The 12,948-nt window shown below is 38.3% G+C and overlaps 1 protein-coding gene across 2 annotated transcripts in view; it reads right to left on the reverse strand.

The window, feature by feature from the left end:
• LOC140205764 (kynurenine--oxoglutarate transaminase 3-like) overlaps positions 1 to 11,778 on the reverse strand; it is a 113,792-nt gene extending 102,014 nt beyond the window's left edge. The window contains exon 1 of one of the 2 annotated variants that reach the window (XM_072273385.1): positions 11,671 to 11,778. In XM_072273385.1, the coding sequence (XP_072129486.1) occupies positions 11,671 to 11,696 (26 nt within the window). In that variant the 5' untranslated portion in view covers positions 11,697 to 11,778. Of the gene's footprint in view, positions 1 to 7,467; positions 7,515 to 11,670 lie in introns of those variants that run through there. The other variant, XM_072273390.1, reaches the window with a different exon arrangement.
• Between the last annotated feature and the right edge of the window lie 1,170 nt (positions 11,779 to 12,948).

Consider the following 12,948-nt stretch of genomic DNA (forward strand, 5'->3'; position numbering starts at 1 on the left):
CCAGGGCGGAGTCGAAGCACTCGGCAGAGATGGTGCTCGGTGCTCAGTGCCGGAGGCTCGAAGTTTTCGGATGGACTCAGAGTAGGCTGCGGTCAGGTGCTTCCAATGCATCGGCAAGTTTGCGGCGCTTGGAGCTCATGGCAGGGAGGGTTTCTACCATCTGTGTGCGATGATGGGGCTATCGGGACTTGAGTCTTTTTTTTTACCGTGCCCATGGCCTGCTCTTTATCAAATTACGGTATTGCTTTGCACTGTTGTTACTATATGTTATAATAATGTGGTTTTGTCAGTTTTAGTCCTGGTTTGTCCTGTGTTACTGTGATATCTTTCTGGAGGAACATTGTATCATTTTTTAATGCATGCATTTCTAAATGACAATAAACGAGGACTGAGTGTCCTCATAATCTAATCCGCTCTGCCATCAGATTTCTGAAAGGACTATGAATGCATGAACACTACCTCACTATTTTGCTTTTTATTTAAACTATTTTTATATTCCTTGTAACGAACAGTAATTTTTTATGTATTGCACTGTACTGCTGTTGTAAAACAACAAATTAAATGACATATGCCAGTGATAATAAACCTGATTCTGAGTTTTAAATAATAAATCTTTAATATTTAAATAATAAATAATAAACTTGATAATATTCCTGTCTGGTATTCCTATGGTGGTCTGGGTTGTCTCCTAAGCTCCTTGACCTTCGCCCTGGTGCTTAACTCACCGATAAGAACGTCTGCTTCTCTTTTACTATGTCCATGGGCTTCCTTTTTCTAACCTGCAGCCGTTCTCTCCACCTTGGCATCGCTGCATGTGTGTTGGGTGGTCATGGAGAGTGTGCCTTTAAGGGCTGAACTACTCACACTCCAAACGGATGTGCAGCAAGTTGATAGAGTCATTGAATTAAAGAATACTGCAACACAGAGAGACATTTCGTCCCACGTAATCCATGCCGAACTATTATTCTGCCTAGTCCCCTCAACCTGCACTTGGACCATAGCCCTCCATACGCTTCTCTTCCATGTACTTATCCAAACTTCTCTTAAATGATGCAATTGAACCTGTGTCCATCACTTTTGATGGCATCGCTTTCCACATTCTTTGTGAAGAGGTTCATCCACATATTCCACTTAAATATTTCACCTTTCACCCTTAACCTATGACCTCTAGTTCCAGACTCATTTGACCTTGGTGGAAAAAGTCTGTTTACACTTACCCTATCTATAACCCTCATAATTTTGTGAACTTCTATCCTATCACCCCTCATTTTCTTTTTTTTGTAATTTATTTTTTATTGAAGTTCATCATCAAACAAACATTTCCATAAGATGTATTTCAGATATTGTACATAATCATATTTGCCACAAATCTCCACATGATATTTATCTGAGGTATACACTTATAGAAAGGAGAGGAAAGAAAGAGCAAGCAAAAGGAGAAATCTACGTACAAGTAGGGAGCGATCTTTTTTTTACAACATATTCATTGATTTCTGAGAATAAAATCAGGCCTATGAGGTGTTACGTAGTTAAACCATTTTTCCCAACAGGAATCAAATTGTTCCAACTTATGGTTAACAAATGCTGTTATCTTCTCCATTTTGTAAATGTCCATTGTAATTTCCATCCATGCATTTAAAGTTGGGCTCTCCTGTGATAACCATTTCCTGGTAAGAGTCTTTTTACCAGCCACCAGCAGTATATTCTTTAAATATTTATCTCTTTTCAACCATTCTTGAGGTATATACCCAAAATATATGGTCTTACTTTCTAAGGGTATTTCACATTTAAAGATGTCTTGTAGGGCATTGTGTATCCCACTCCAATAGTCTTTGATAACGGGGCATTCCCAGAAAATATGATAATGGTTTGCATTTTGATTTCCACAATTTCTCCAGCAAACAGGGAGATTACTATCATAATGGGATTTCTGAGAGGGTGTAATAAAATATCTTCTCAAGTTTTTCCACCTGAACTCTCTCCATTTCTGTGAACTGGTACACTTCCATTGATAGCTCCACATTATTGTCCAGTCTTCCTCAGATATTATTATCCCTCCTTCCTTCTCCCATTTTGTTTTAATGTATGAAGTTGAGTGTCTTTTAAGATTTGACAAACCCTTATACACACTTGAAATGATTCTACTACCATTATCTGAATTATATGATTTTCTAAATAGCTCTAACAAACATGTACTTGCCTTGGTTACATTTTTAACCATCCTATGAACATACTGTCGCATTTGTAAATACCGATAAAAGTCTTGTTTTTCTAATAAGTGTTTCTCTTTAAGCATTTCAAAACTGAACAGTGTTCCTTCTTTCATTATATTGCAAAGAACTGCTATTCTTTTAGCTGTCCAGTCCTTAAATCTAGCATCCAGTTTATTCCGCGTAAAATCCAAGTCATATGCACACCACTTAAGAATTACAATATCTCCCTCTAGTTTATATACTTTTATAATAGTTTTCCATATTTTAAGAGTCCATTTCACCCATGGGTTAGCAATAGTATTTATGTACCTTTGTAGGTTGTTATTAGCCAAAATTGCCTGTATGGGTATGGAAAGTATCCTTTCCTCAATGTTTTTCCATTGAGCGTCATATGATGGGTTGCACCAGCATATCACAGCTCTCAACTGTGCTGCAAAATAATAACCTCTAAGAAAAGGTAGGCCCCATCCCCCCTTTTCCTTGGCTAATTGCAAAGTTTTGAGATGAACTCTAGGCCTTTTACCTTGCCATATATACCTTGATAACATTTTGTTCCAGTCATTGAATTGATTTTGATTAATCTCCATTGGTAGGGTCTGAAAGAGATATAGTAGTCTGGGCAGTATATTCATTTTAATAGATTAAATCCTTGGACTGAGACTAAAAAAAGGAATTAGGTTCCATCTTGTTATATCTTCCTTAATTTTTTTATATATAGGCTGATAATTGCATTCTGATAATTTTGCCAAATCTTTTGGCATAATGATGCCCAAATATTTGATGGACTCTGTTTGCCATGCCCAAGGATATCTACTTTCAATTTCTCTTGGTGGGCTATAGCTATATGAAAGTAAATGGGTTTTATCTATGTTGATCTTGTGTCCTAATAATTGACCATATTGTTCAAAGGGTTGCATCAATTTAGGTAAAGAGTATGTTGGTTGCCCTAGATAGATCAAAATGTCATTCGCGTAACAGGCCAATTTATGCTCTGTCCCTTTAATAGTAATTCCCCTGATATCTTCATTTTGTCTGATGTATTGAGCTAACAGTTCCAGATATAGTAGCAGTGACCATGCGCAACCCTGTCTCGAGCCCCTTTCTAGGCTAAAACTATTTGATAAATATCCATTGATTTTAATCCTAGCAGTAGGGTTGTCATATAGTGCCTGTATAGTTTATTAATTGTGTCATGGAAACCAAATCTATGTAAAACTCTGTAAAGAAAATTCCAGTTAACCAAATCAAATGCCCCTTCAGTGTCCACACTTATCACTATTGCTTCGATTTTATTTTTTTGTATATAATCCATAATGTGAAGTGTCCTTTGTATATTGTCTTGTGTTTGGCGTTGTTGTATAAAACCTGTCCGATCATTATGTATCAGTGTGGGTAGAAACTCTTCTAATCGTTTGGCCATGATGGAGGTAAATATTCTATAATCCACATTAGGAACAGATATTGGTCTAAATGACCCACATTCCATTTTATCCTTGCCTTCTTTCGGTATAGCTGAGATTATTGCATTCTTCCAGCTGGGTGGCATTTGTGCCTTTTTTAGAGCCCAGTTCCGTGTGGGGAGTAAGACAGGAATTAACTCATTTTTAAATTCTTTGTACCATTCTGCCATATACCCATCTGATCCTGGTGACTTGCTTAATTTAAGCCTACTAATTGCAGCTTTTAGTTCAGCTTCAGTTATGTCAGCAGGCATCATTCTATTTTGTTCTTCGCTTAAAGTGGGTAACTCTACTTTCAACCTTGTTTTATTGATTTAAAAGAATAAGAGTAAATACAAACAGAGGAGAGGTTATCTCAAATACATAATTCAATAATACAAACAAAGAAAGGAGTATACACTAACAAAACCATGTATAGTATTAAGCTAATATAAAGAGAAAAGAGAACCACCTCTCCTCTTAACAGTTCATGAAAAAAAAGATTCAAAATTTTCCATCATTGGAGGAAAAAACACCCACTAAACTAATCTAAAATCAAAAAAAAAATGGGACTGGGCAGTCCATTTTGAGGATACAGTTAAAAAGAAAAGGGAAGATCCTTCTGATCAAATCTAAAAATTTGCGGAGGAAAAAGAATAATTAACTATAAAAGTAATAAAAATTAGATCATTGAATAAAAGGTCACCAAGATTGCTCAAATTTAAAAGATGTATCAAACGTCCGACTTGTTATTTTCTCCAAACTTAAACAAGACGTAATGGAGGAGAGCCCAAAAAATACAGTAGGTGGATTGGGATCCTTCCAGTACAATAGAATAGCTCTCCCAGCCAATAAAGTTGAGAAAGCTATCATGCGTTGAGCGGAAGCAGGAACGTTTCCTGCTTCCGTTGGAATAACCCCAAAGATTGCCGTAAATGAATTAGGTTGCAGGTCCAGACCTATGACTTTTGATAACGTTCTAAAAATACCTCTCCAAAAGTTATTTAACTTTATGCAGGACCATAACGTATGCATTAATGTGGCCACCGCAGTGTTATCACAAGTAGGACTTATATTAGAAAAAATATGTGCTAGTTTACCTTTTGACATATGCGCCCTGTGCACTACCTTGAACTGAATCAAGGAGTGACGGGCACAAATAGATGAATTGTTAACTAAATGACAAATTTTATTCCATTGATTATCTGAAAATGGTTCTTGAAGTTCCAGTTCCCAAGCACGTTTAACCTTATTATTAGACATCATTCGTAAATTCAATAGCCGTTTATATATGATGGCTATCAATCCTTTTTGGAGTGGTTTAAGCTGAAAGATAACTTCTATCATATTTGGTAAATGAGCAAATGGGTAATTCAGTAACAAATCACGTAAAAAATTCCTAACTTGTAAATATCTAAAAAATTGTGCATTAGATAAATCATATTTGTCCACTAGCTGAGAAAAAGACATTAAACAATCCTCTAAAAACAAATCTAGAAAAGTTATTATTCACTTAGTTTTCCATGTTAAAAAGGTCTTGTCTAAAATTGATGGTTTAAAAAAATAATTAAAATGGATATTACTAGAAAGAACAAAGTTATTTAGGTCAAAAGATCTGCGAAACTGAAACCAAAATTTTAATGTATGTCTAACAATGGGACTAAGATCTTGTCTACCAATCTTAGAAAGCAAAAAGGGAAGAAGAGCTCCCAGCAAAGAAGCCAAAGAGAACCCCTTTACCGAGTTCTTCTCCAAGTCCAACCATGAAGGACAGTCCTGATTATCTATACAGTGAATCCAGAAAGTAATATAACAAATATTGATTGCCCAGTAATAGAGCCTAAAGTTTGGTAAGGCCAAGCCACTATCTTTTTTTAATTTTTGCAATAGAGGTTTACTCACTCTGGAGGTTTTATTATTCCAGATATATGATAAGATCATAGAATCTATTGTATCAAAAAAACGTTTTTGGGACAAAGGATAGAACAGCTTGAAGCCTGTATAAGAATTTCAGTAAAATTGTCATTTTTATAGCATTTATTCGACCAATTAACGACAACGTTATAGGTGACCATTTGGAAAGTGTTTGTTGTGCATATACGATTAAAGGAAGAAAATTGTATTTATATAAATCTTTAAAGTTTTTAGTAATTTTAATACCAAGATAGGTAAAAAAATGTTTAGCAATATTAAAAGGTATTAGATCATATTGATCTGAATAGTTATTAATAGGAAATAATTCACTTTTATGTAAATTTAACTTATATCCAGAGAAAGTACTAAATTCAGTAAATATGGCTAACATAGAAGGGATAGATTTCCTAGGGTCTGAAATGTAAACTAGTAAATCATCTGCGTACAACGAAACCTTATGTACTTTATCCCCTCTCTTAATATCCTGAACAGAGTTGGAATCCCTAAGAGCAATAGCAAGTGGTTCTAAAGCCAAATTAAATAATAAAGGACTAAGAGGACAACCCCGACAGGTTCCTCTACATAGTCTAAAATAAGGAGATTTTTGATTGTTAGTTATAACTGCAGCCATCGGGGATTGATAGATCAGTTTGATCCAGGAGATAAATCCCAGACCAAAATTAAATCTCTCCAAAACCTGAAATAAATAATGCCATTCCACCCTATCAAAGGCTTTATCTGCATCGAGGGAGATGATACATTCAGATTCTTTAACTGAGGGAGAATAAATAATAGTTAACAGTCTTCAAATATTAAAATGTAAATACCTATTTTTAATAAATCCAGTTTGATCATTTGAAATAACAGTAGGTAAAATATTCTCAAGCCTATTAGCCAGAATTTTAGAGAGAATTTTGAAGTCCACATTCAATAAGGAAATTGGTCTATAGGAGGCACATTCCGATAGATCTTTTCCTTTTTTAGGGATCAATGAGATTGATGCCTCATAAAAAAGTTTTCGGGAGGTTCCCAGAGGATATAGAATCAGTGAAAGTTTGACATAGATGTGATGTAAGCATTTCAGTAAAAGTCTTATAAAATTCGACTGTATATCCATCTGGTCCCAGAGCTTTCCCTAGTTGCATACAGGATATAGCCCTAGCTATTTCCTCTTGTTTAACAGGTGCTTCTAATGTGTTAATATCTTGAACAGATATTTTAGGTATATTTAATTTTTGCAAAAATCTGTTCATAAAGGTAGTATTATCAGAAGTGGGTAACTCTAGAGAATTCAGGAAGGTGTCAATTTGGGTTATACTTTCCCCTGGAACTTTGGAATATAGAGTTTTGTAAAACACTTCAAAAGCTTCTTGAATTTCACTTGGCTTATTTTTTTTTACCATTTTTGTTCTTGGATCCCTACTTCTATGAATTGTATTTTCTGCTTTTTATTCAGTTTCCATGCCAGTGTTTTCATAGACTTTGATCCACTTTCATAATGTCTCTGTTTCAGAAATATTAAATTTTTCCTGATTTCTTGCGTAGCCAAACTATTAATTTCATTTCTAATTTTTTTTAATTTCCTCTAATGTACCCTTTGCCAAATTCAATTTGTGTTTTTTTCTAGTTCCTTCAGCCTATTTTGTAATTCCTCTAATGTTTTATTCCTTATTTTTTTTCTTATATGAAGATATCACTATAATTTTCCCTCTTAAGACAGCCTTCAGAGTATCCCATAGAATGGGAGGTGAAACCTCTTCATTATCATTAAATTCAATTTCTTTTTTAATTTGTTCCTTAAAGTAGGGATCATTGAGTAGACTTGAATTTAGTTTCCAAATAGTATTCTTTGGTTGTAGGACAAAATCAACAGATAAATATATAGGTGCATAGTCACTTACATCTATTGTCCCAATTCCACAGGTGTTTATTTTGTCTTTGTCTTTTCCAAACGTTATGAAATAGTATAATCCTGTATATACAGAATGGGAGGCAGAATAATGAGTGTAACCCCTTCTGTCAGGGAAAAGGTCCCTCCATATATCAATTAGACCAACATCCTCAAAAAGTGTGTTAACTTTCTTATGTAAGGATTTTGTTTCATAGGTTTTTCTATTGGAAGAGTCCAACTTAGGTTGTAATTGTAAATTTAAGTCTCCCCCACATATCAGGAGACCTTCTGTTTCTGTTACCGTAATATTAGTAATTTTCTGAGAGAAACTAATATCACTTCCTGGGGGTGCGTATATATTCAATAGAGTAACCGAATTTCTGTCTATATTCCCCCTTACCAGAATATATCTATCTGCCCTCCTTCTCTCCCATTTCGAATACTTTTTTCAAAATTTAGCTTGCTTGAGATAAGAATAAACCCCTCATACACTCCAGAGAATAAGGTCCTAGCCTACTCAACTTTTCCCTACAGCTCAGGTCCTCAAGTCCCGGCAACGTCCTTGTAAATTTTCTCTGTACAGTACTCATTCAATCTTAATGACATCTTTCCTGTAGGTAGCTGACCAAAACTGCACACGATACTCTAAACTTGGCTTCACCAATGTTTTATACAACTTCAACATACCATCTGAACTCCCGTACTCGATACTTTGATTTATGAAGGCCGATGTGCCAAAAGCTCTCTTTGTGACCCAATTTACCCATGATGAAACCTGTATTGAGTTGATACCTGTCGGATTGGGAACTGTATAGCTCCTGCTTTATTAAGTGAATATCCTGTTTCCAAATATTTCCTTTTAATATAAGAGAAGACTATTTCGTCCATTGAGCCAATGCTGGCTCACAGGACAACTTCATTCACCACTAATTTTCACTCTGAATTACAGTACTGTGCAAAAGTCTGTGACACATATACAGCATATATAGCTAGGATGCCTAAGACTTTTGCAGAGTACTGTATTTGTCAATGTGGAGCAGAGAGTGAGTTGGTAAATCTGGTGGGAGAAAAGGAAGTTGGGAACGGCAAGGGTGGAGTGCTCCGGGAGGGATGTGGTTCAGGTGGCAGGGAAGAAATGCCAGGGATAGGGGTGTGGCACAGGTGCAGACACACCCAGCCCTGAGACACCAGGCAAGGTCACTTGATTCTAAACAACTGGTTTATTGGTCAGTACAGAATGTCTCTCTGGTGCTTCCCACCCCCTCCACCTCCCTTCCTCTTTTCCCATCCATGATTCCCCTCTCCCAGCTCCTTTCTCACTCAATCCACAATAGAGACCCATATCAGAATCAGGTTTATCATCACTCACACACGTCATGAAATTTGTTTACTTTTGCGGCAGCAGAACCGTGCAATACATAAAATTACGACAGTACTGTGCAAAAATCTTAGGCGCCCTTGTTATACATATGTGTCTCAGACTTTTGCATAATGCTCTATAATCCCTCCCAATCCCAGATTCTGCCGCTTATCTACATATGAGGGAAAATTTACAGCGGCCAGTTAACCCTCTGATCCACACGTACTGGAATAGGGAAGTGGGAGGAAGTCAGCGCTCCTGGAGAAAGCCCACGTTGTCACAGAGGAGAGAGGGTCTATGCAAGTTTTCCCTGTGACCCCCATGGGTAATACCACACAATCAGTGCCAGAGTTCATGATCCAACTTAACATCACTGCCACGATGAGGCTGCTAAATTAAAATTAAATTTGAGTTTACTGGTATTGGTTTATTCTTGTCACATTTTATACCATGATACAGTGAAAAGCTTGTCTGGCACACTGTTCATGCAGATCAAGTCATTACGCAGTGCACTGATCTAGAATAAGGTAAAACAATCACAATGCAGAATAAAGTGTAAAACCTACTGAGAAGGTGCAGTGCAGGTAAACGATAAAGTGTAAGATCATAACGAGATGGATTGTGAGGCCAAGAGCCCATCTTATCGTACAATAGGTCCATCCAAGAGTCTGATAACAGTGGGATAGAAGCTGTCCTTGAGACTGGTGGTACATGCTATCTTCTGTCTGATGGGAGAATGTCTGTGGTGGGGAGGGGGGGCATTTGATTATGTGGTTGCTTTAATGAGGCAGTGAGAAGTATAGACAGAATCCATAGAGGGGAGGCTGGTTTCCCTGGGAGAGGAACTTGTCAAATGCAGCAGTACAAAACTCTCACCCGCGGCAGCATCACAGGCACATAGCAGCAGATAAACAACATCCAGAAGGAAAATATAGACCGAACATAAATTTTACAAGAAAGATTCAAAATTGTTCATTGTCACTGTATAGTAGACAGTGAGGTGTATGGGGTGTCAGGGAGGGGTAGCACCTGTGGTGGGGGAACATGTCGCATCCTTTTCAAGGCGGTTAGCCCACCTTTGGTCCCCACCTGGCACTCAGCTCTCACCTGTGGCTCCCCGTAGCTGTTTGCATGCGACAGCGGCCACACCCCGGGCAACAGCTTCAACAAGGCAGCTAAACCAGGTGAGGGTAGCCGACGGGTCTCAAACCCTCACTGAGATAGGGAGTTGTCTATCCCAGCATGTGAGGACAGACACCGGTGGATTGAGCGGACAAGACCAATGGAAGATCCAACGGTCAAGAAGGCGGTCGTGGAACGTGTAGAGCAGGACATGACACAGAAGACGTCCTGGTCACCCACTGCGCCTAGTCCCATCTCCAGTCGTCTAGATTCTTGTCTTGCCACTGAATCCAGATGGGAATTGGGAAGACAGAGTGAGGCTGATGCTGCGCAACTCTCCCTCACTTAAATCCAAATCATGTGCTGGTCTCGACACCATCATCGTCATAATGGTGTCGAGGTCTTCATCGACGACAACGATGGACGAACAACATAGTAGACAAGTGTATAGGAGCACGAAATGATTGCTACTCCATATCCGATGCAGAATAGAAAACTCAGTAAGTAGAAGTATAAAAACAATCCTGTAGAACATAATGTACAAGTAACTGTAAAATAGCAGTGCAGGAGGGAGATGAAGGGTGCTGAGGTTGTGGAAACGAGTGGCTGATGTGGGATGTAGTACTGGTGAGGGGGGTTAATGGGTTGGGGTGTTGATCAACCTGACATCTTGGGAAAAGTAACTTTTTGAGTCAAGTGGTCCTGGTGTGGATGCTGCGTAGCCTCTTCCCTGATGGGAGTGGGACAAACTGTCCATAGACAGCACACTTAGAACAAAAAACAGTCCATTGTAGTGCAAACTGATGGTATTGTTGTTATACTGATGTAGTGATTCCTGCTGAAGGGTCTCTGCCTGAAAAGTTGACTGTTTATTCCTTTCCATAGATGCTGCCTGACCTGCTGAGCTCCTCTAGCATTTTGTATGTGTGACAACATCTAGAGGTTTTGACTGTGCAGGTTGATTCAATAAATATCGTTCAAGCTCAGTCAGCAGTTCTACTTACTGATTGTAAAGTACTGTTGGCCGTTTCCATGATGTTCTGTGAGGGATTTGATTAGGCATCTGCAACACTCAATTACCACAACAGGAAAAGAGGCAGGTTCCACAGGAGGTTTTACGAGGGAAGCTGGAAGGACAGTAATGGGTCTGAATGGAGAACTTGATCAGCCTACTGGTGGTAACATGACAGACTTAGACCTGCTGTGCTGTAAAATTTGATTGCTCTTGGCTGCTGTCTCTGAAACACATGGATTGCCAGGAAGAATTTTTTTTTGAATCATACTAGGGCTAATTCTTGCCAGTATCCAAGCTGTTTACAAGAGTCACTCAATCCTTTTTTTCAATGGTTCTCCCTCCAGTCAAACAGACTTGCCAACATAAAAGACCTCCAGTTAGTGAAGTGCAATGTGACTACCACATTCTCATGCAAGCTATTTTTACATTGGCAGAGTTAAAAATAGAAACCTAGAGTACTGAAGAAGACCAGGGCTGGCATTTTTTAAGAGACATGTAATCAGTCTCACTCCCCTGATCTTTGCCCAAGGACCATTTAAAATATCCATTACAGGCCTAACTCTTTCTGGAAATAAGTCACCATCAAAACCTAATAACATTTACAAGGTATGTGACGGGTGTCTTAAGGATACAGAATCAGAAAATAATTACAAAACCGAAGCAACAGAACTAATAGCATTATCTATAAGATGCATGATTATACTGGCTCCACTTGCCTGGCTGTGCACAACACCATCACCATCTATCAAGTCACCTCTCATCCTCCTTCACTCCAAAGAGCAAAGATCAAGCTCGCCCAGCCTGTCCTCATAAGACATCCAGCAGTTACCTGAAAACAAACCAAAGCCGGGGAGGTCACGTGATGTCGTGCCGTTGATCGGGCGCTTCCCCGAATAACTCCTACAGAAACTTCTGCACAGCCTGGGCTGTCATATAACCTCAATAAAGGCAATGGTGAAAAGGAAAAACCGTGGAAATTCTACCGGCGCTATCGCTGCCAGCCTTGCACTCCCGGGAGCAATGGTGACGAGGCCTGCTCGTCGGGTAGTTCCTCTAAGCCTGCGGAAGGTCCGAGGACGAGGGCAGCACGACGCGGTGACGGCTCGGGTAGTGACCTTGCGGCCGCGATTCATGAGTTGGCCGATGCAGTCTGGACTTTAACCAGTAGGATGGACAAATTCGAGAGTCATTTAGACCTTATCGAAGTCATTTAGACTTCGGAATCTTTAAATCTGCGAACCCAGGATTTAGAAAATAATACGAAAGATGTTGTGAATAGATTACAAAGCCTGGAAAAAGAAAAAGATTCCTGGAGGACTGAGAAAGTAATAATAATGAATAAACTGGACTCGCTTGAAAACTATAGCAGAAGAGATAATATCAAAATAGTGGGTTTAAAAGAGGAACTGTAAAGAGGGATTGGAAAGAAGAAACGCAGTAACTTTCTTTCAAGAATGGATCCCCAAAGTTCTGGGGAAAAAGCATTTTGACAAAGAATTAATTATAGAAAGAGCCCACAGGACTTTAATCCCCCGACCACCTCCAGAGCAAAGGCCGCGCTCTACACTTTACGCTTTTTGAAGTATCAAGGTAAACAAAAAGCATTACCAGCTGCAGCAATAGAGGCAAGAGAGAGGAATGGCCTACTGGAGTTTGAAGGGGGAAAGATATTCTCCTTTCCAGATATTAGTGTGGCCTTGTTAAGAAAAAGGAAAGACTTCGACTTAACAAGGAGGTTATTAAAGAATAAAAGTCTTCAATATTCTTTATTATATCCAGGAGGCGATAAACTTTATTCAAAAAATATCAGACATTGTGATTCAGAATATTCTTCTGGATCAAGAGGCCTAGAAAGATGTATCTTGGACAAAATATATGAAGAAAATTATTTGATTTTCTTTATTAATATAGATTGTAAAAACATTATAAACCTGAACTTTGAATCTATATGATTATGGATGAAGACTATTATGATTTAAAATATTGATTATGGA

The sequence above is a fragment of the Mobula birostris genome, chromosome 12 (genome assembly GCF_030028105.1).
Source record: "Mobula birostris isolate sMobBir1 chromosome 12, sMobBir1.hap1, whole genome shotgun sequence".
Lineage (NCBI taxonomy): Eukaryota > Metazoa > Chordata > Chondrichthyes > Myliobatiformes > Myliobatidae > Mobula > Mobula birostris.